At 40.5% G+C, this 23750-nt stretch overlaps 1 protein-coding gene across 1 annotated transcript in view; it reads right to left on the bottom strand.

Annotated features, from left to right (window-relative positions):
* ELP1 (elongator acetyltransferase complex subunit 1) overlaps positions 1–23750 on the bottom strand; it is a 56124-nt gene that overhangs the window by 30418 nt on the left and 1956 nt on the right. The window contains exons 2-15 of the mRNA XM_014782052.2: positions 21719–21881; positions 20443–20595; positions 19936–20017; positions 19128–19208; positions 15877–15962; positions 13855–13951; positions 13410–13500; positions 11943–12066; positions 10595–10688; positions 7227–7457; positions 5742–5912; positions 4618–4717; positions 2718–2900; positions 246–352 (exon numbers count right to left, since the gene is read on the bottom strand). Coding sequence (XP_014637538.1) covers positions 246–352; positions 2718–2900; positions 4618–4717; positions 5742–5912; positions 7227–7457; positions 10595–10688; positions 11943–12066; positions 13410–13500; positions 13855–13951; positions 15877–15962; positions 19128–19208; positions 19936–20017; positions 20443–20595; positions 21719–21868 — 1750 coding nt within the window. The 5' untranslated portion in view covers positions 21869–21881. The remainder of the gene's footprint in view (positions 1–245; positions 353–2717; positions 2901–4617; positions 4718–5741; positions 5913–7226; positions 7458–10594; positions 10689–11942; positions 12067–13409; positions 13501–13854; positions 13952–15876; positions 15963–19127; positions 19209–19935; positions 20018–20442; positions 20596–21718; positions 21882–23750) is intronic.

The following is a 23750-nucleotide window of genomic DNA, read 5'->3' as shown; positions in this document are numbered from 1 at the left end:
AACGTGCAATCTGGATCACTTACCAAATGTATTTTGGAAAGTTATTAGGGTACTCCAGTTCATTACAAGAGAAAATAGAAGTAGAATACACCTGTCAATTCTACTTTATAGCTTAGGGTTTTCCAGGGTAGTTAAAAGACCTAACAATCAATACAGCACTGACAAGATATTCATAGGTACACGTTTTCAAGAATTAAACTTCTACATAAGTCATAAACATGCTTTCCTACCATTTTGATACTCACCCCAAAGGTACTTAAGTATCTCGCCACCAGCCAGCTGCAATGCTACTGACTTGGTCTTGGAATTGCAACACAGACTGATTATGACGCCATCGACTGTCACTGATGAACTGATAAAAGTAAAAAAGAGGGGTGGGTGTGAACAGACCATTTTTCTCAAAAGTAGAAAACATTTCACCAATTTTGGAAAACAGAAAGAGAAACAGACAATTTCCCTTAGGTGCTGCACTGCCTATTTCAATACAATATACAAATACATATATACATATAATATACACACATAATACTGTACATACACACACACACACACACACACATATACACACCAATGGGTCTAGATAGACAGATAAACTATTGCAAGGGCAAGCCCAGACAAAGCAATTACCTGTCACATGACACTATTTTCCACAGTGCCAATAAGCTAGATGTCTACACTGTGCAGTCATCACTCCTATTCTGGCAGCAACTTAATACAACTTATTGCAACTTAATACAATTTATTGCCTTCACTAGACATGCATGGTACCAATATCATTTCTGTCTTCTTAAAAAAACTGCATCAAATAAAGCAGTGAACCGACAGGAAATTGAGCACATTCAATATCTCTATTCATGGAAATCTATAGTTCATCATTAATGGGAAGAGGGGACACTGTTATTGCCATTAAATTTTTTCCTGAGTCAACGAACAAAGAGTAGAAATGTATTAAAGGAGGTGGAAGAGGTAGCAAAAAAAGCAAACGGTGCCGATGCTAACATTTATTCAAAGAGATTTTGACCAATCTACAAAAAAACTCAATGTCCCAAATTTTGTGAGGATAAATTATCCATGAATAGGTTAAGAGACTGGAGCTACGAATTGGATCCCGGCTCCACCTGCAAGATCTCAGGCAAATTACTTAACTGCTCTCTGCCTTAGCTATGTCAGCTATAAAATGAGGGTACTCATAGTACATACTTCAAAGAGGTATTGCGAAAATCAGTGAGTTAATATGGGTAAAGCACTTAGAAGAGTACCTTTTACAAAGCACAAGCTGTAGTAAATGTAAGCTATTAAGAGCTATAAGCTGATCGAAGGACTTTATATTCCTCAAAGACATTAATATTTTGTATGAACAAAATACTCTTTTCTGAAAAACCAAAGTCAAGACAGCAGAAATATTATTTTAAATGAATTCTCATTTCCTTTACAACAAATGAGATGACTGCATCTAGCTTTTCCTTCTACAAGCTAATGATAAAGAATTTCAAATTCAGAGAAGTAGAAACTTGCATAATTTAGGCATTTCTAAAGTAAACTCCTCTGCTTTTCAAAAGTAAGCCCCTGGTTAACTTTAAGTGTTGCACGTAGCTAGAAATGCATTCTGCATTCAGACATATTCACAAAAAGCTTTTTAAAAATATGAAGCATTGGGGCCGGCCCCGTGGCGTAGTGGTTAAGTGCGCACGCCCCGCTGCTGGCAGACCGGGTTCAGATCCCAGGGCCGCACCGACGCACCACTTGTCAGGCCATGCTGTGGCGGCATCCCATATAGAGGAAGATGGGCATGGATGTTAGCCCACGGCCAATCTTCCTCAGCAAAAAAAGGGGAGGACTGGCATGGATGTTAGCACAGGGCTGATCTTCTCTCCCCCCAAAAAAAGGAAACATTATGAGTCAAAGATTAGGAGTTAATGACTGCATTACAATATGTTTCATGTATACAGTAAGGAAAGGTTCCTAATTTTGCAACAAGGATTTTCAGAATTTAAATCTAACCAGTAGGTCTTTAATTACAAATGAATGTAGGGGTTAATATTAGTGTACACCTATGGTGCCCAGTTTTAACATTGGAAACCTGAAGCTTTCTCAGAGATGTCTAAACAACATTACTGCACAGCAGGTCGTCTTGCATTACAGCAAACAGAATTCATTAACTGAAACTTGTTATGTGACAAAGATGCAGTCAGGAATCAAAACGAAACTCAGCGCCAGGGAGCAGTGAAATTTTAGCAAAGACAAATAGAGGAGACTGTCCAGTAGTAAATGTAGTCAAGTGCCAAACAGAATGAACAGAAGAGGAGGCCAAAAGAAGTATTTTGAAGTCATCACATAAAAATGAAGCACATACATATAGACCTTATAACTGATTTTAATAACAAACAAGGGTAATCAGAGTGGCTAATTCTCATGGGCTAACAATTACCCTGCTGGAATGTAAGCATACACTGAATTAAAATTTTTAACACATCTCAAAAATGTTTTGCCTCGTCTATTGGTATTTGTCCTATTTTTTACCACTTCTTGATAAATTTTTAGTCTGTATTTTGACATGACTCAAAACTAGCCTTAACCCTCTTGCTAACTGTGTCTAATAAGGAAGTTATTGCCCCTCAACCTTACCCACTAGTGGCCAAAAAAAGTCCTATGTTCACAAAAGACAAAGCATAACTCCATCTGCTTAACACGTGGAACAGAGGAAAGTGTGGCAATACCTAACGTTGAGCTGTCCTTGCTCGTCATCCGTCTCACAAGGGGCCATAGTCAGATGGTGAAGGACAGACTGAGGGCTGGACTGACTGTAGCTTACAGCCAGGAAAACATCTTCTTGAATCCAGGTGAGAAGGCTGAGCTTGAGTGGGTTTACTTCTTGATCTTCACTATTCCCAAAGTGAATTCTGTTTTAAATATTGAATATCCAAGATATGAAAAAAACTTTAGTATCACTGAGATTTTCCTCAATGAAAGAACGAACCATCTTGTATTTGGTCAACTCCTAATTATTTGGAGGGATAAAACCTGAGGTAATGCCAAATACTAGAAAATCCAAAAAACACGTTTGTCAGGCTTAAGAATATGTTTTTCTATTTGTTTAAAATTAAGTTTCTGTACTCTGAGATCTTTACAATTGAAGAAAACACTTCAAGAAACTGATTACTCAAAAAAATTACCTGCTCCAGGCCCTACACTAATAAACCCCAGAGGTTTTCCACTGTCACCACTTATCAGCACTCAAACCAGGCTCCAGCAGCTATCTGGGTCTCAGAAGAATGGGTCTCTTCCTAAGCAGCTCACATCAAAATAACTAATGAGCTTGAGAGATGGTTTCTCTGCCTCTAATACCTTCCTTCCATAGCATTTATACACCAGAGGAGGGAATGCTTTTGCCACCTCACACAGGAACTCATAATGGCTACTACTTGACTTTTAGCTCTAACAGCAAATCCTCAGCACACACTAAAGGAGCTGGGTCCCTAGCCTGATCTTCCTACTTAACCAGCTCTCCCTGACTCAGTCTCTCCACGGCATTCGGCCCCACACAGGAGCATTCCTACATCTGGTTCTCACCGACACTCTTCTGCCCACCACACCCAACGTTCTCAATCCTTCTTTGCCAATCCTAAATCTCTCTCTTCTTCAATGATCAAGATAAGTATTCATGACCTTCATAAAATCTTCTCTAAATGACTTAGAGCTATCCTTCTCTCAATTTTTTAAAAATAAAACTATATTTTCAATTGCCTCACACTTTCTAGTTTGCCTTAAATTTGTCCTCTAGTGGTTTCAAGTCTATGAAACAAAATATTCCATGTAAATGTTCTTTGAAAACTACTAAGCATTATGTAGACAGCCCCCAAATCATACACAAGTTGGAAACTTACATAATTAAATATATTGAATATATTTAAGAAACATATTATTTATTAAATTTGGTTATTTGTTCTTTTCAGTTGTTTCTATAAATTTACGAATAAATGCTCCCAGGAGGTAGAGCAGTGCAATAATTAAGAACATGCGGCTTATCAAATAGAACAGAATCAAATCCTGGATTCTTACAGAAGTGGCATTATAACTAATAATTTGGTTTCTGGGTCATTTTACAATACCTGTAGTGTACCTAAGTATTCAATTATACCCAATCATCTATAATATTGTTTCAATGGGAAAATGCATTCTGATTTCCAAGCTGGGAGCCTCAAAATCCAGCAACCAAAATTCTGGAGTAGGGGATGAGGCAAAGACAGAGAGTGCATTAGGTGAGCCAGATGTTAACAACGTATGCATCCTCATTATGTGAGCAAATGCTACTCTGCCCGATCACCTTCATCTCTGTCTTTCCCTTGTGATTTTTCCCTGGAGAACCAAGGTCTATTAGGGGGAATGGGTCCTCGGCAGCTTACAACTTGTGCTTCACTGCCATCTATCTGCATATATGGCATTCAGATATACAAGTAACTGGCTTCCCCAATCAGGCTGAAAAACTAGGGCCCAGGTGTTCTATCTACTTCTTTTTCCACTCAGCAACAGGCACAGGATAATAACAGTTGGCTGAATTTAGGACTAAATGCTGGCTGCTTCTGTTCCCAGAGGTCAAGATGACTAAGAACAACCTACTTGTAACTCTTTTCCAGATGAGGTATTCTAAGAGAAACGTTAAATCCATTTCCACCCACAGCTCCCAGTTTCACCGTAGGGTCCACACTTGGACTATCACCTAGAAGACAAAATTGCAAATACTATAGTAAACTACAGATATTTTTTCCATACTAAGGGTATGGGGTCCTGCATTTAATGAGTTCTAGAAGGTAATCAACTTTACAAATAAAGAAGTCTAGAAAATAACCACATCTTAACCTCTTTCTTAAATCTTTGCCTGCTTTTCAGACTGAGAATTCAAAACTTTTTTGAAAAAAAAAAGCTATCAGTGCCATGTGCTAGTACAATTCATGACATGACCACAGTAATTTACAAATAAAAACAAATTTCGTGTTCTTCCAGTATAGCAGGAAAGCAACTAGAAACTGACAGCAATGGGACTGTGGAAGGACAACTGGATTAGAAGTGAGAACACCTAAGTTGAAGTCTTGGTCCATTCCTGCTCGAGCAAACTGAAAATCCTCTGGTATTTTGTTTCCTCATTTATAAAACAGGAAAACTCCATCTCTGACACAGCTCCTAGGAAAACTGTGAGATCAACTGAAAATAGGTGCAAAGACAATGAAAACTGTAATACATGTTAAAGATATAACAGATGCGGTTATTTCCGGGGTTGAATGTTATTCTTCAATAACTGACTTTTCAAATGAATAAAGCAAAAGGAATTGTTCTTATAAGCCAGAGTAGGATTGAAACCTCCCCAAAAAAACCAAAAGCCAATTAAATATCATAAAGATAATGACATTAATTATAAACTTCAAAATTTTTAGAAATTAGAGCTAAGGCAACACCAAATTAAAGATTTTTTTTTTTTTTTTTTATGTTCCCCCCCAAAGCCCCAGTAGATAGTTGTATGTCATAGCTGCACATCCTTCTAGTTGCTGTATGTGGGACGTGGCCTCAGCTTGGCCGGAGAAGCGGTGCGTCGGTGCACGCCCGGGATCCGAACCCAGGCCGCCAGCAGTGGAGTGCGCGCACTCAACCGCTAAGCCACGGGGCCGGCCCCAGGCAACACCAAATTATAATTTGCTTTGTAGAAGGAACTTGATCCAGAACATCTTGATAACGGTTTTTCAACATACCACATTTATAAACAGAAATCTGGTTACTGGCATCTAGGACAGCGAGGTCATTCCTCTTTTTAGGGTGCGCAGAGAACATGACTTGATTCACAGGGTGTGGGAGCAGTAGTCGGTAGGAGCACATGGGAGGTGGAACTACACTCTGCCGGAAGGCTGTCACCAATACTCTATCTGCATATGACAGAAAAGGAGGAGAATTAGACACACGGATGTTCAATTTGTAAAATAAGGCATCTGAACAGCACAGTACCACTAACTAACAATGGTGGTGGAAAATATACAGTATTTCTTAAAAATAATTTTTGATGTTTTTATCATGAATAAGCTTAAACACAGTATAGGGGGAAAAGTAAGTGTCAGGGCTCTGTCTATGTCCAGCTAGTGTCACCTCCAGGCCTAGAGGGGTTCAGTCTGGGCTTGCAGGTTTCAAGTGCCAGGGACTAGGGCAAAAAGAACAAGAGGTCAGAGTTCTAGCTTTAAACCTGGGCCTGCAACCAAGCCAGACTAACCAAGGGAATGATTCCCTTCAAAATTCTTAAAGCACTTACTTTCCCATGCATGGATTTGGTAATAAGGTATCTCTGATTAAGTCCTCTATACAGAACACATGCTTGTAAAATCAGTATTATGACTACAGAGAACATAAATTAGTACACCAACTCACATTACAATCTTAGAAGCGAGTTTTCCTTTATGTTATCAGCAATAAGTAAACTGTCTATTCAAGTGACTACTCCTCTCCCCAATTTCCTCCCCTTCACCCAAAAAAGACTCCCTCAACCTAATTATAAAACACCAACCCAATTCTCATACTAGACAGACTTAAACTAAACATATTGGTGAGATATGTAATTGACAAGTATTTTATCAGAAAACAAAGCAACACAAGTGGAGTGACAGATACAAGAGTCAATGTAAATCCATTTTAGGGCAAAAAAGACCAGGCTAACACACCCACACCCGAAGACTATTGTTGTCTTCCTCTCTACCCAGGGTGAAAGTTGTCAATGTCTTCAAAAGGGAATTGGGGTGGAGAGGAGGAACTCTGGTCCTCAAGAGAGTATAAGCCCCACCTAAGGGCATTCTCATCCAATTACAAACAAAACAACAAATAAAAATAAACAAACAAGGGGCCGACCCCGTTGCATAGCGGTTAAGTGCGCGTGCTCCGCTGCTGGCGGCCCGGGTTTGGATCCCAGGCGCGCACCAATGCACCGCTTGTCAGGCCGTGCTGTGGCGGCGTCCCACATAAAGTTGAGGAAGGTCAGCATGGATGTTACCTCAGGGCCAGTCTTCCTCAGCAAAAAGAGGATTGGCATGGATGTTAGCTCAGGGCTGATCTTCCTCACACACACTCAAAAAAATAAATAAATAAATAAACCAAACAAATAAAAATTCCCCACTGTTTTAGTCAAACCACCACGTCTGCAGGCACTGAGCTCAGGACTCCTTGCAGTCTCATGGACACACTTTCCAGCTGCTTACTTCCATCAATGACTGCCACATTTGCCATGTCACTTGAATTATCTCCTGAGCTCCGGTTAGTAGTCCAGTGCCAGTCATAGCAGAGGTAATGCCAGCCCTGACAAAGAACATGCAGCCGGTACGGGGTCACCGGATCCCACATCAGAGACACAATCTTGCTCTTCCCACAGGTGCTGAAGGGCAGACTTTGCTTGAGATACCAGTGATAGTTTCCAACAGTCCAGAGCTGAACTGCAAGGGAAAATGAAAGGAAGACAATCAGAGGCCAAGGGACCAGACTTCATACCATTTGCGAGAGGAGGAGGGAGGCAATCTTTTCTTTTTCAAATGACCCTTCCTGGTCAGCCTCTTCATTAAAATAATAATGTTAACAATAATTATTGTTAAAAGGTAGTTTTCCAAGGGGATAAAATGTCAAGCATCAATAAAGTCAGAAGCACACATGTTTATTCTGCCTCTACCTTCAAACTTTGTGATCATGAGGATGGAAAGCTACTAGGATAAGACAGTGTTTTAGTGAGTTGTTTTTTCATAAAAATTTAGAAAGAAGAAAATTTAGCAATTAAAGTATTAACACTTAATCCAAGAGTACTAGACTAGCATTACTAGGTTGTATTAGGCTTAAGATGCTTATTATTTTCTTCCAGGTGCTTTGCGTGCAATTATGTCCAAGACTATCTGGTATTAACTATGATTCAGCTGTCCAAAAGAGATTAGCACGCAATTACCCTTTCCAACATCTATTACAAGAACAAGACATAATCCTGGGGGATGGGGGAAATGGGGAAACACTGGTCAAAGGGTACAAACTTTCAGTTATAAGATGAATAAGTTCTGGAAATCTAGTACAGCATCATGACCATAGTTAACAATATTTGAAAGTTACTATAAGAATAAATCCTAAATGTTCTCACCATAACCACAAAAATGGAAATTATGTGAAGTGAAGGATGCTTTAACCAATCTTATTGTGATAAACATTTCACAATATATACATATATCAAATCATCACAATGTACATCTTAAACTTACACGATAGTATATGTTAATTACATCCCAATAAAACTGGAAAAAAAAAACACCTAATCATATCAAAACCAACTTTTATTAAACAGATGACACATAAAAATGAAGATTTTTTTGTGTGTGTGAGGAAGATCAGCCCTGAGCTAACATCCGATGCCAATCCTCTTCCTTTCTGCTGAGGAAGACTGGCCCTGGGCTAACATCCGTGCCCATCTTCCTCTACTTTATATGGGACGCCGCCACAGCATGGCTTGACAAGCCCGGGATCCGAACCTGCGAACCCTCAGGCCGCTGAAGTGGAGCACACACACTTAACCACTGCTCCACTGCGCCGGCCCCCAAAAATGAAGATTTTAATTACATAGAGGAATTTCTTTTCTTTAAACATCTCCCTGCTCTCTAATGCTTAACTCAGCAATTACAGCAAACCTAACCTAGTTCTCTCATCAGGCTATTACAAGTCTTCTACCTAGCTAAGAACTGTTAAGTTTGACCACACACTTATGCTCTTGAGGACAGACGGCGTGGCTAGTCTTCTACCTAGCTATGAACTGTTAAGTTTGACCACACACTTATGCTCTTGAGGACAGACGTCGTGGCTAGTCTTGTGCAACACTTCTATCCTCAGCATATCATTGTGCCAGCCCTTGACACCCTGGTTAATCAGTGGTTCTCAACTCTGGTTGCACATTAAAAATCACCTGGAAGCTTTTTTTTCTTTTAAATTAAATACTGATGGATAGCCTTGCATTCTAATACACTGAATCCAACTCTGAGACGAGGCCTGGATAGCATTTTTTCCTAAAGGTGTGGCCAGGGTTGATGACTATTGTGTTGAATGAATGAATGAATGAGCTTCTTAACATTTCAGTTAAAGAAAAAGTTCTATTGATTAAAAAGTTTGAAAGCCACTTAGAAAATAATCAAACAAGTAAGATTCACGAACAAAAATGTTCAGTGTATTGCTGTTAACGACAGTGAAAAATTACAAAACTTTGAATTGTCTAACAGCATGGGATTTAATAAACTGAGGTACAAATGAATATTATACAGCAATTTAAAATGATGCAAATGGATATCTGAAATGGAAATGTTCGTGACATAGTGTAAAAGCAAGTAACAAAACTGCTGTATCATACCTGTTTAATAAAAATGAGATCATAGCTATACTGAGATGTACACATAAAGTCTGGAAGACAAGAAAATTTTAATAGTGATTATTACTGAATGATAGAATTATAGAATAACTTTCTTTTGCTTCTCATCTGTATTTTCTAATGTTTTCACATATTACATACACACTGAAAGGTACATATTGACACTGAAAAATACATATTGACAATCTGGTTTACAATTTAAAAGCTACAGAGGGCCGGCCCCATGGCTTAGTGGTTAAGTGAGCGCGCTCCACTACTGGTGGCTCGGGTTCGGATCCTGGGCACGCACCGATGCACCACTTCTCCGGCCATGCTGAGGCCGCGTCCCACATACAGCAACTAGAAGGATGTGCAGCTATGACGTACAACTATCTACTGAGGCTTTGGGGAAAAAAAGGAGGAGGATTGGCAGTGGATGTTAGCTCAGAGCCGGCCTTCCTCAGCAAAAAGAGGAGGATTAGCATGGATGTTAGCTAAGGGCTGCTCTTCCTCACACACACACAAAAAAAAAGCTATAGAGAAGATTCTTACTTATATCTAATTCCATTTCTCTTTCACTTCCACAGTATTCCTTGGCTAACATTTTCATTTCCCGCAGTAATACCATCCATGAAGAGAAAGCACTGATGACTTATGATGGTTAATTTTATATGTCAACTTGGCCAGGCTATGATGTCTGGCTGTTTGATCAAACACTAGTCTAGATGTTGCTTGGAAGGTATTTTGTAGATGCGATTAACCTCTACAATCAGCTGACTTTAAGTACAGCAGATTATCCTCCATAATGTAGGTGGGTCTCATCCAAAGAGTTTATGGCCTGAGGAGCAAAAATTGAGGTTTCCCAGAGAAGAAGAAATTCTGCCTCCAGTCTAACACAGAATCCTGCCTCAGTTTCCCACATTGCAGGCTACCCTACAGATTCTGGACTCAAGACTGTAACACCAACTCAACTGATTTTCCAACCAGTCAGTCTGCCCTGATTCTATTTCTCTAGAGAATCCTGACTGACACATGACTGAAATCCATAAATAATAAAACCTAACCACTCCCTCATCTCCACCCAACCCCTCAGTTATCTCTGACTCCTCTATAGAACTAAGTAGAAGGGATAAAGGCAATCCCGCAGCCTACTACTTTTAACTACATTTTATGGAGCATAAGGCTGAGATACTAGAGCCGTCTTACCATAGGCTTTTAGAGTGGAATTTTCTTCCCTCTGAAGGTCTTCCAGCCAAACTGCAAGCACAGTAGAATCTGCATTCCAGAGCAGACCATTTACCTAGGAAGGAAAAAGACCTGTCACTGGCCTTTATGTATCTACTTCAAAACCTTTATGATAGCTGAATTCCCTGCTTTCACAAACCAAATAATCCCATACTTGAGCTGACCCTTAGCTGCAAAGTACTAACCCACAGAGTCATTAAACAAGTCTGTGCAGTATCTCATTATACATAGAAGACTTTAGAAAAATGCATTATGCTTAAAGACTTAACCAAATACAAGGTGACAGTTTTAGACCATCAGGAATATTTGAATATGGACTAGGCATTAGATAATACTAAGGAATTATTACTAATTTGTAAGATGTGATAATGGAATTGTGGTTACGCAAAGAAAAATGTTCTTAATTATTAGAAATGAATATTGAAAATACGATTTCTAGAATTAAAACCCCAGGAAACGAAAACTTGTGTGTGTGTGTGTATAGGCCAAAGAGTGGTAGATAAAAACAACTTTACAAAATGCTGGTATCTGTTGAAAGGGAGTAATACATGAGAGGGAAATCATTACACTCTTCTTTCAATTTTTAAGTTTCAACTCTTAGTTTAAATTTTTAATTTAATTTCAATTTAATTTTAATTTATGATTAAACTTTTACATAATTAAAGATTACCATTTGATGTATTTCTGCTCCAGTAAAGATCCTAATGGTACATAAACTGCTTAAAGTTTAAATGTTATAAATGAAAAGTACCTTTATCACTGGAAAAATTACACTTTTGTCAATATAAACAATAAAAATTAGCATTTCTATTTCCGGTCTGTGCTTATCTAGGGTGGAGAAGAAATGCCATTTCTTCTTTGCAAAATCTCCATAAGAAAAACAATTTCTCTTTCACAAAAAAAAAAAATCAATCACAAGAAGCCACTATTTTCATTAGTATCTTCTCTGGAGCTTCTATTTTACACACCCATATCAAATATAAACCTCTACAGCTACAGAAAGTCCTTTAAATTTGATGGTGAGGGGGCCGACCCGGTGGCGCAAGCGGTTAAGTGCGCGTGCTCCGCTGCGGCGGCCCGGGGTTCGCTGGTTCGGATCCCAGGCACGCACCGACGCACTGCTTGGCAAGCCATGCTGTGGCGGCGTCCCATATAAAGTGGAGGAAGATGGGCACAGATGTTAGCCCAGGGCCGTCTTCCTCAGCAAAAAAAGAGGAGGATTGGCGGATGTTAGCACAGGGCTGATCTCCTCACCAAAAAAAAAAAAAAAAAAAAAAAAATTTGATGGTGAAACAACGCAGGCACCTACCTTAACCTCATCTTTGAGGAAAGGAAGTGTAAAATGTCCATGGAGAAGTCCATTTTTCTCAAAAAACACAACATCCTGCTGATTGGGTTTATCTTGTGTAGATGCAATCAAACTGCCTGAGGGCCTTAAAGCAAACCCAGAGTGTTAGAACATCTAATAACAAATCCAGCTGGCTAAGAACAAGATGAAATTCAGAGAACCTATTTTTCCAGCAAAAACAAAAATTCTCCATCCAAGAAGTTTTAAATCCCACGTGTCTCCTGGCAAGCAGTTACCCTAGTGTGGGACTATACCTGCCCAGAGGAAAGAGTGCCTTTTCCTAAATTGGACAAAGACTACATTTGCCCACAGAGCTCCATTGCACTTGGGTGACTTTTTTATAAACAAGTAGGAGCCAGCCCCACGGCGTAGTGGTTAAGTTCAGCACGCTCCGCTTTGGCAGCCCGGGTTCGGTTCCTGGGAACGGACCTGCACCGCTCCTCAGTGGCCAGGCTGTGGTGGTGACCCACAAACAAAAGAGAGGAAGACTGGTACAGATGTTAGCTCAGGGCAAATCTTCCTCAAGCAAAAAGAGGAAGGTTGGAAACAGATGTTAGCTCGGGGCGAATCTTCCTCAGCAAAAAATAAATAAATAAATAATTTAAAACATTCCTAATATAATGCCCTATAAAACTGTAACCTATTTCTCCTTCAATTACATGACTTCAGCAAATATTCCATGCTCAGGTAGGTATTTTTTAAGACTTCTCAATCTACTGAAAACATCTCGATTACCTCATCTTATTTATATTTCTAGAGTTTTAATTTAAGTTTATAGTCTCTAGAGTTTTAATTCAAATACTTTTCTCTCTTTGCTCTGTCATCCAAGCACCACTCAAATACTGGTGGGAGAGAAGATGTCTAAAACCTAGAGATCTAGAGGTTTTGCATATAACAGATGCTACTGACACAGAGGAGATATTTCTTCTATCTATAATCAGGGAAGCTGCATATCACAGGCAGGTTGTGACCTACACAGGGTAGTGGGCCAAGAGGTGAACCAGGCCCGAAATCAGGCTGCATAATTCTCAGCAAGCAGATCTCCCTAGTGTGGGAGTTTGTGCAGAAGAAGAAAGCCCTTTTCCAAGTTTTCACCAAAGCTTCACTGCCCCACAGAGCCTTGCAGGCGGTGACTTCCCTTCTAAGCACCATTTTCTGTTTTACACAGTGGCTTCATATAGGCCCTACTTAAAACCCGCAAAAAGTATGGGCCTTGGAATGCTGAGATCTGTGAAGAAGCTCAGAATCTACTATTCAAATTCAATTTAGACTTCAGAAAACTAAAAAAAAAGAAAGCAAGATTCAAGCTTACAGCCAAATGAGGACAAGTAAATATCCTTTTATACCTGTATTCAACCGGTACCACCACCCCTATCCCAGTTCCAAGAAATTCTCTGAGGAAGTTACAAGGTTTCTCCTCCCACTCACTTCCAAGCCAGAGCTGGTCCTAGTCCCGCCACAGGCTCACTGGTTGACTGTAAAGCAAACTCTCGATTCCATACTCTGACCTTTCGAGCTCCTGTGCAATAGGTAGAGGTAAGAAAAACCAAACCAAAAAACAAACTTAAGACATTACAAATGTTGTCAAGTCAGAACTATTCAAATGCCTTCCTTATTAATAAAAACTGTCACGGTTTTACAAAGAAAATTAGATTAATCTTGTTAAAAAATTGTATCCAACAGGTAGGAGGCTGGACCGCATGGCCTCAAAGAACTCTTCTAGTTGCAAGCTCTAAATTCATTTAACATCTAAAGCAGCACATCTTTACCCCATATGTGTAATTTTAAAAACCCTCAAAGCAAAAGGAAGAAAACTTTCCTGAACTTAGTATGATAAAAACTTTTTTTGTTTAACTGCAATTTATTTCCATACCTGTCTCTGGACAAACAACACTCACAGCAAAAAACTGTCCATCACCACGCCAGGTAACTTGTGGTCTATGGTCATCCCAGGGCAAAGCAGACTCGTGCTAAACAGAGGAAGGAACAAAATTTGGCTGGGGGCTTTAAATGGCCCAGAATAAAACAAGCCTCAAGCTATCAAAGTTAAATCTTTTACATGAGGTTTAAGCTATCTAGAAAAGCACCTTCATAGAATCCTCAGGAACCCTTCCAGAAGGCCTCTTAGATCCAGAAATTACCAAGAAAAGAGAAAAGAGGGCCAGCCCCGTGGCTTAGCGGTTGGGTACGCGCGCTCCGCTGCTGGCGGCCCGGGGTTCGGATCCCGGGCTCGCACCAACGCACCGCTTCTCCGGCCATGCTGAGGCCGCGTCCCACATGCAGCAGCTAGAAGGATGTGCAGCTATGACATACAACTATCTACTGGGGCTTTGGGGGGAAAATAAATAAATAAAATCTTTAAAAAAAAAAAAAAAAAGGGGGCCGGCCTGGTGGCGCAAACGGTTAAGTGCACGCACTCCGCTGCGGCGGCCCGGGGTTCATGGGTTTGGATCCCGGGAGTGCACTGATGCACTGCTTGGCAAGCCATGCTGTGGCAGCGTCCCCTAGAAAGTGGAGGAAGATGGGCACGGATGTTAGCCCAGGGTAAGTCTTCCTCAGCAAAAAAAGAGGAGGATTCGCAGATGTTAGCAAAGGGCTGATCTCCTCACAAAAAAAAAAAAAAGAGAAGAGAAAAGAACTTAAAACAAAACAAAACAAAATCCTTCTTTGGGTATAAAAAGAGTGGCCTCTAAGCATAGCAACAGAGGAAAAGGGCTGCAGATCTAGATATTAAAAATAATGAGCTGAGGAATCTATCAGGTAAGTATGATAATGAAATAAATGTTCTGTTTATCTAAATATAAGAGGGTAGAGTTCTGTTTATTTGATTACTGTGTAAGCTTCACAACAGTGCACAGATGAGTTAAGGAGATAAGAGGAAGGAGGGTAGGGAAGAGCCAGAGGTGATAAAGCCGGCGGCAATGATGAAAACGGACGAGTTCTGCGTTCCGAATTACAGGAAGAAGAAAGTCTCCAGCGCCACTTGCATCTCAATCCTGAAGGCCTTGAAGACAGAAGCCAACTTAGCAGGGTGGGGAACAAATGACCACCTGAGCATCCCTCACCACATTCCAGAGACAGGCTATGTCAGACGGTGTCAGTGCCACAGTCTGTACAATAGGAAATACACAGGCAGCCTAACAAGATTTATTCTCAGTGAAACTGCCCTATGGTAGAGAACACCAACCTCCTCTAGTGAAGAAGGGTTACGAGATGAAATATGAGTTATACAGAATATAGCTAGAAGTAATTAAGGAAGGAAAATGTACATGGCATACACTGTATTGTTGATTCACCTATCCTAGGAAGGCAGCTCATGGAAATTTCTACATATAATATAAATAAAATGCTTCCATTTGCTCTGGCCCAAATCTTAGGATCATCCTCAATTCCTCTGCCTCACATCCCACATTTGATCTATTATCAGCAAATCCTATCGCTCTGTATTCAAAATGTATCCAGAAAGAAGGAAAACAAGGAGTTTCATCCAAAAGGAAAAATCAGAATTAGTATCTATCATATACACACATCAGAAAAGTATAAAAACACACATGTGAATGATAAACAGTGAATGCAGGACAGCAGTTCCTTCTGGGGAGGGAGGGAAGGGTATCAGGAAGGGATACACAGAGTTTTTCTTTTTTATCTGTGGTGATTTATTTTTTAAACTGAATATTGGTTATAATTATTCTCTACAATGAAAAAAAATGACAAAGGAACTTGGCAATAAAAAACAAAAAAAGATCTTTCGAGGATAACTCATTCCCTGAGGGCTTTAAACAGTTTCAGTTTTATTAAAGCAGAAGAGATCTGTAGCTGGACACCTAAGAGTTCCTGGTGGGTGGCACAACTTATTTGTTCCATCAAGGTTCTTCATCCATCACAGGAACCTTACCATTTGCACCTGAAAGGCCGCCTGCCTGCCTTCTGATCCATGGAACTGTGTCTCCTTCCTGCCCCATCCAACACTGATAAACTTGCCTAGAGAACAATTGATAGAGAACATGCAAGACAAGCAATAAGCTAAATGAAAGGAAATAAAAGCAGTTTTGTTGTTATTCTTCATTAAGTTAGTCACTGGCAATCACTTGGGTCCTCTGAGACCTCTCAATAAACTGACCAGCAGTCAATATTTGAAAAACCTATGGTCCTTATTATACGCAGTAGTGATTTGGAGGAATCTGAAATGCTCTTATTTTGGAAAGCACTGTACTGCCATCTTACATATTCTAAATTCCCTTGATGACAGTCAGCAAGCCCCACTTTACAAATAAGAACAACGAAACATGAAGAATTAACATGATATGTCCATGGATAACTAAACATAAAACTCAAGACAAGAGCTGAGGATAAAATTCTGATTATAAGCGTTCAATCAGCTAAATGTATCCAACCTCACTGTTACTGGTGGAAGGGACTGCAGATTATGGAATTCAACCCCTCACATAGACAGAGACTGAGACCCCCTAGTGGCAGAGGCCAAAATTAGAACACAGGACGTCTGCCTTCCAGGCTGAGGTTCTATCTAAATCATAATGTTTCTCTCACATAAAATATAAAATCAGAGCTGCTGAACAATGCAACGCTCTATTCCTGGAGGTAGGATCTGGCATCCACCTGCAATAAGTACTACAGAGACGTCCCTGAAAGCATCAGCCAGATCCAGGACCCAATACTTCTCTCCTGTCATTGATTGTCACTCTGATGAAGCAGGGCTCTTTATAATTTCTATAAATTATGGGTTAGCACGGCCATTTCCTGTCTGCTTTGCAGGGGTATATCCAAATACTGTAGTACCACAAAGCACATCTTGCTGCTGTATACAAATAGCAATGCCTATCCTGGTGTACACCCCTGGGCTTCTATCTGCAAGTTTCCACAGAGAGATAAAGGAGCAGAGTGAAGCAAGAGAACCTTTTCAACAGGATCAGACAATAAGTGATGGTGTGACGGCAGTATCAGCAAACTACAGCCTGTGTCTGCCCTTAGGGATAAACTGTCTCGGAACACAGACACAGCCGTCCTCCATGTATTGTCCACCAAACTGCTTTCACACTACAACAGCAGATGGAGCAGCTGCAACAGAGAAGCCGAAAATATCTACTATCTCGCCCTTTACAGAACAAGTCTGTGGACCCTTGGGTTAGAGGGAAAACATCTCTTCACCACCCCACAGGTGATCTTCTTGTACTGACAAATACACTGCTAAGACCTAAGACCCTAACGTGGACTCCCTCTCCCTTGATTAACTGTACTAAGTTTCTTACAAAAGAAGCCAGTGGGATTAGCCAGGCCCAGCGCACTTTCCCATCCAAAGGCGTGGTGGTTACTACTCCTACAACTGGCCTCAAAGCTGGATGCCCCCGAGTTCCACCCTGGATCCTACACTCTTCCAGCACCATACCTGTCCCCTGAGCAAGTTCATCTACTCCCAAGAATGTAAAGATTCCCTACATGCCAATGACTCCCAGTCCACAGCTCCGGCTTCTCCTGAGCTTCAGCCCCTAATATTTGCCTACTCCAAGTGGTGATGCCACATGGCCCTTAAACAAATTCAAAATAGAACTCACCACCTACCCCTTGCGAGCCAGCACTTGCTCACCTTCCATCTCAGTCACTGGCATCTTTAGTCCCATCACCTGAGCTTCTGCTGGAGTCCCACTAAACTGTTCCTCACCTTACATATCCAAAGCCTGTTTATTTCACTTTCTAAACCAGTATTTCTCAAACTGGCTCGAGCAGGAGGGGAACCATGCACATATATTCCAAAAGAAATTCTCACATAATTCCAAAAATGTACCCCTATCCTCGCTGAGAATCAATTTTTCTGAATTCATTTCCTCTTTTAGCCCCACATCCACTTCCCTGATCTCTCACCTGGACTCCTGTAGCAACCTCCTACCTGATGGCCCTGTCTCCAGTCTCTTCCCTCTCCACCAATCACTCAATCAATCACAGTCCAATCAATCACTCAATCAATCTTGCATCATCAAAACCTTTAATGGCTGATCACCTATAACTCAATGTCCAAATTCCCTACCAAACTTAACGAAAATCCATCCGACTTATTTCATTCCACACTCATGTCCTGCCAGCCAGCAATACCAAAGCAGTACTCACAGTTGCCTGAGTAAGCCATGACGTGTAAAAGGCTTCTATGAAACATTCCTGCCTTGGAATGGACTAATTCACTTGACTGGACCACTCCCCTACCCTCAACTCTCATCTACTCAATATCAATGCAGCCAAGACTCAGCTCAAGTTGGCCTCCTCTGGGAGGTCTTCCTTCTCCATCACTCCCTTCCCCCCACTTATGCTACCCTAATACCTGCACATCATGTTAGGACTGTACTAATGGGACTCCTCAAGGGAAAAGCCCAATTATCCACAGCACCAAACACATTGCAGGGTTCACAGTACCTACTCAAAAATCATTTCTAAACAAATTATTTTTGAATGAACAAATGAGCAGCAGTTTTCTAAATAATTTCTCAGAGGTGGTGGAACAAGAAGGCATGAGGTTAGACCTCAGCCAAAGTTAAAATATCTTCTTCCCCATCTCTCTCCTCCATCAGGCCAGCCATTTGGTACCCTCAAGTTGGCCAGAGCTTCTTATACTCAATAAGCATCTCCTCTCTTCTCCTCCTTCAATGCTCCCACAGCCTCAAGGCCCAACTCACCTCAACTAGATCTTAGCAGAAAAACAATCTGACGGTTCCCATGAAAATGCAGATTCGGGTCTAATCAGTAGGAACAAAAATCTACCTTCTATCCCACCTCTCTCGTTTTCTCCCCAAAATTGTACCCCAGAAATGCTAACCTAATTTAGCAGTACAGTCCCTTTCATTGATCCCCCAGCCTAAGCCTGTCCTGGGGTTTGGGCAACAACTATCTAGGTGACCTTAAGCACAGATTTCTATTCCCCAGTTACTGACAAAGACAACTCTCAGACCTGGAGAGGCACCAGAGGCATGCCTTTTAAGATCTGGGATGGGCTATAGGAACTGGGCTATCAGACATTTAACGAAGGGGTATTTAAACTTCACAGTTCTTTGGGTTTATGATGTGGCTATTAGTGTGCAAGGAAACGATCAAAACTGAGAGGAACTTCAGGTCACAAAATGTTTCAAACAAAGCAATACTCACTTTCACCAAAATCATCCTGGTGGATCTGGTGTTCCATGATTGGTTCAAAGTCTTTTGTCATCATAATTAGGGTCTGTTGACCTTGGAGGGGCAAAGACAAGAATGATTTTGTTTTCATGTAACAAATTTTCCATTCCATAAGTATCTAAGGCACTGGAAGCTACAGAGCTGGAGTGGAGAAGTTCGTAATCAAAACAAGGCAGACAGAATTCATTCAAAATGTTCTGACTCTCATTAAAAAAAAAAAAGCTTTGACTGGACAAGTCACCTGGTACTTATTCTCAGCTATTTACTATGCAAAGCCAACATAAGAGTCCACATAGCCCTCCTCCACTAACTTCAACACTAGTCACCAAGATAGCTCTTCAAATATATACCCCATTGGGGGTGATAGTTTACAGAAACTGGAAGAGATTTAAAGGAGAAAAAGCTGTTTTTAAGTGCCTGTAAGAGCTCTTAAAAGAGCTATAAAAGCAATTTTTAGAATCTGTTTATATAGCAACTCTTCTTCTTCAAGTAGGTTAAAATAAATATTGCTGCTACAACTGTGGACTTAGTAGTCTCTCCAGGTTTTATGTCTTTGTTTCCCATTTCCAAAGATTGAAACAGTTACATGAAACAACTTTTTAAAACAATATATTAAGAGGTAAAACTTAAGTCAAAAAGAACACATTCCCTCTAGATTATAATGCTGGTATCATTATTCAGAGAAATTTTTTGAAACCAAAGCACCCCAAAACTTAAGCCTTTAAGATATTAGGAGCCACGTTTTATAAAAGTGAAAGTTAGGGACCAGTGACAAGCTTACCTGTGGCAAGAAGCACCAGCTCTTGGTCAGGACTCCAACTCATGACAGAGATACCACTGGCTACACTCCCAACACATTCCAGCTACGTCAACAGACAAGACTAAGTTTTAGAAGAATCCTGAAATACAGCTAAAGCCATATCAACAACTTTTTGTAAAGAAAAATATAATACAAAGACTCTAATTGGTGAAATGCTTAAATATTATGGCTCCTGATATTTTAAAGATTTTTATTTATTGCCCCCAAAGCCCCAATAGATAGTTGTATGTCACAGCTGCACACCCTTCTAGTCGCTGTATGTGGGACTCGGCCCCAGGACGGACAGAGAAGTGGTGCCTCGATGCGCACCCGGGATCCGAACCCGGGCCGCCAGCATCGCAGCGCGCGCACTTAACCACCAAGCCACAGGGCCGGCCCCTGGCTCCTGATATTTTAAACTTCTACACCAAACAACTGACGTGTCTGAGGATGCTTGAGATTTCCTCCCCACCAGACTCTTCCACTTACCTGGTGTGTGCTGCGATTGCAGAGTATAACATCTCCGGAGGCTGTGGCCACACACACAGACTCCTGATCCAGCAAGTCCTGAATACCAACAATGCAGCCACTTCCGTCCTCTGGGAGAAAGCCTTCCACCACTAAAGAAATTTCATTTTTCACCTTTCACCAAAACAAACACATACGCAAATAAAGCCAATCTACTTTCAAGAACCAATCATAACATTTCCAGAAATACTTTTTATTTATTTATTTATTTATTTTGTGAGGAAGATCAGCCCTGAGCTAATAACCATGCCAATCCTCCTCTTTTTGCTGAGGAAGATCAGCCCTGAGCTAACATCTATGGCCAATCCTCCTCCATTTTCTCCCCAAAGCCCCAGTAGATAGTTGTATGTCATAGCTGCACATCCCGCTAGTTGCTGTATGTGGGACGCTGCCTCAGCATGGCCGGACAAGCGGTGCGTCGGTGCGCCCCTGGGGTCTGAACCCGGGCCACCAGCAGCAGAGCGCATGCACTCAACTACTAAGCCATGGGGCCGGCCCCCTCCAGAAATACTTTTTAATGCTTCTTTTGCAATACAAAAGCTTTCAAAAATGTTTTTTTCCAAATTAAAATCCAAACTTTCATTTGAGAAATATCACAACCCTACTATCTTTAACAAGAAAAATAGTTAATGTGACCATCTTGCGAAGCAAACACTAAACAAAAGAAAGAAACCTGTTCTCTTAAAAAATGTCCAATAAAACAGGAAGCTAATAACTATGGTTTTCTAAGATTTCTATAGTATGCGGAAAAGGGACTAAGAATGCAATTACATAAAATACATGAGTAGTAAAATACAATTAAAGGAAGACAGAAGCAATCCAAAGAGCTTTTAAATATATACATGCTCGGGATCCAGCAGTGAAGATTCTGATTTAGTTGGTATGGGATGCAGGCTGAAACAGTCTTCATTTAACAGGTAATTTTCATTTGCATTCCCAGTTGAGAACCACTGTTAGCAACAGCATTTACATGGCAGAAAAGGTCAACAGTAGGGGCACCCACACAAAATAGGAAGTTAGAGTTTTGCCAACTTAGATTTAAAATAGAAGCAGAGTTAAAGGTAGGTTACTATTAAGTTATGTCTAATATGACATCTATACAAAGCAAAGAGAATGCTCAGTTAGGAGGACATGAATTCAGTAAGGTTTGAAGTAAAGACTATCTGGGGGAAGCAAGTTTGGAAGAAGACAAGTCAAGGGTCATGCCAAGTGCTAGCACTCTCCATCAATAACTTACTTCTCTTGTGACAGGGTCCACTTCTATCAGTCCGTGTTCTGAGCCAATGAGCACTGTCCCCTGTTCAGTTCGGAGAGAGATGCACTGAGGTTTCCCCGGAGCCTGAATATCCCTGAACTCCAGGGTCCGAAGTAACTTTAGATTTCTCATGATGAAGTGATTCCTAAGAGAAAAGTACAAATAGCCCTTGATAAAGCCTTAATTTCTCTGAGAGAAAGGAACAGCATAATGGTGATAAACAACACTCATATACGCGAAATGATTCAGATGGCAGGGAAGTGGTAGTTAGAATAATCAAGGGGAAAAAAAAAACAACCTAATCTGAACCCACAGGGATGTTTGGTAGCAACCAGACCAACTGTGTATATCTATGGTCTACAAATTGAGGATCTGAAATCTATTTTACATACTTACTCTTTGGGAGGGGCAAGAGTCAAACTTCAGAATTTTTCTCCAAAAAAGATTTAATATCAGTTATTCCTCAGGTAAGGTGAAATGAACAAAATGAATGGAAAAATATTTTTGTGCGTGTGAGGAAGATCAGCCCCGAGCTAACATTCACGCTAATCCTCCTCTTTTTGCTGAGGAAGACCGGCTCTGAGCTAACATCTATTGCCAATCCTCCTCCTTTCTTTTTTTTCCCCCCAAAGCCCCAGTAGATAGTTGTATGTCATAGTTGCACATCCTTCTAGTTGCTGTATGTGGGACGCGGTCTCAGCATGGCCGGAGAAGTGGTGTGTCAGTGTGCGCCCGGGATCCAAACCCAGTAGCGGAGCGTGCGCACTTAACCGCTAAGCCATGGGGCCGGCCCCCATGGAAAAATATTTTATTTTTGCATATGAGGATATCTTTACAACCTGACAGATTCATAGAATCATATAAAAAAACCACATATATATACTGGCAGTTGAAGAAAATCTGGAATAAAATTACTTTCATACTACCAGGTACATTTATTTATAAACTGGCTTTATATGTTCATTAAAAAAATAAAAATTGAAATCAAAGATAGAGGTAAAGAAAAATATTTACTGTTCTCAGGAGGAAAAGAAGACACTGAAATTACAATGGTTTACTTCAAAATGATGACCAACATTTGAGGAGCTTGATGACCTGATAACATTACTTCACGTAACTCCGCTTTCCCGGCCTGGTTTTACCAGCGCAACAGAAAAGGTGAGATAAGAATGATAAATAGGAAACTTATTTTGGTCTGGCAAAATCAAACTTGCTCTAATGCATAACGTTATCTAAGAGGAAAAAATAAATGTTAATGTGCTGGATATTTATATTCAGATCCCTTTACAGTTGTTAATTGGAAGTCCCTAACTTATGTTAGGGGTGGCAATTACACAGATCACACTGGCCTTATTGTCACCTTAATCCAAGGAGAATTCTCTCATCTTGCATTTCACACATATGACAATGAAAGAATAAGGATGAATTAATCCTTATACTACACAGCAGATAATGTTAAGTGTAACATGAATGATACAACATATAATGTGGGTTAAGAGGAAAGCAAGATCATATATGGTGGGAGTGAGGAAGAGAATAAAGGCAGATAATGGTTTTATAAGCTTTGGTGACATTTATATTCAAGAACTTCTAGAAATTATTTGAACCTGTATGATACCATGCACGTTTTTAATTTAGATCTAATTCTATATAAAAAGGTTAGGGTTTTCCAAGCATATAAAAATTACATCTTTCATCTTCTAACATCATAGAGATAATTACTGACACAGATCTGAAAGGATGGGTAGATTGAGATGAAACAATGCCTGGCATGTCTGGCTTAGACAGTAAGCAAGGGACAGAGTAGCAAGAGATGAGAACAGATAGGCAACAGGAGGCCAGATGTGTCGAGTTTCCTGGCCATCATCGATGCTGGTTTACCTAATAATAATCATGCTATTACTGTTGCCAAGATCAGATCATCAAAATGTCTTCACATCCCTCACTATGAACCTGGATTCTATTCACTAACAACCTGTGGAACCCTGGCATCCATGGATCCCAGGATAAGAAT

This window comes from Ceratotherium simum, chromosome 29 (genome assembly GCF_057802395.1).
Source record: "Ceratotherium simum simum isolate JZ-2026a chromosome 29, ASM5780239v1, whole genome shotgun sequence".
NCBI classification, from domain to species: domain Eukaryota; kingdom Metazoa; phylum Chordata; class Mammalia; order Perissodactyla; family Rhinocerotidae; genus Ceratotherium; species Ceratotherium simum.
This window is presented reverse-complemented; position numbering and strand designations above follow the sequence as displayed.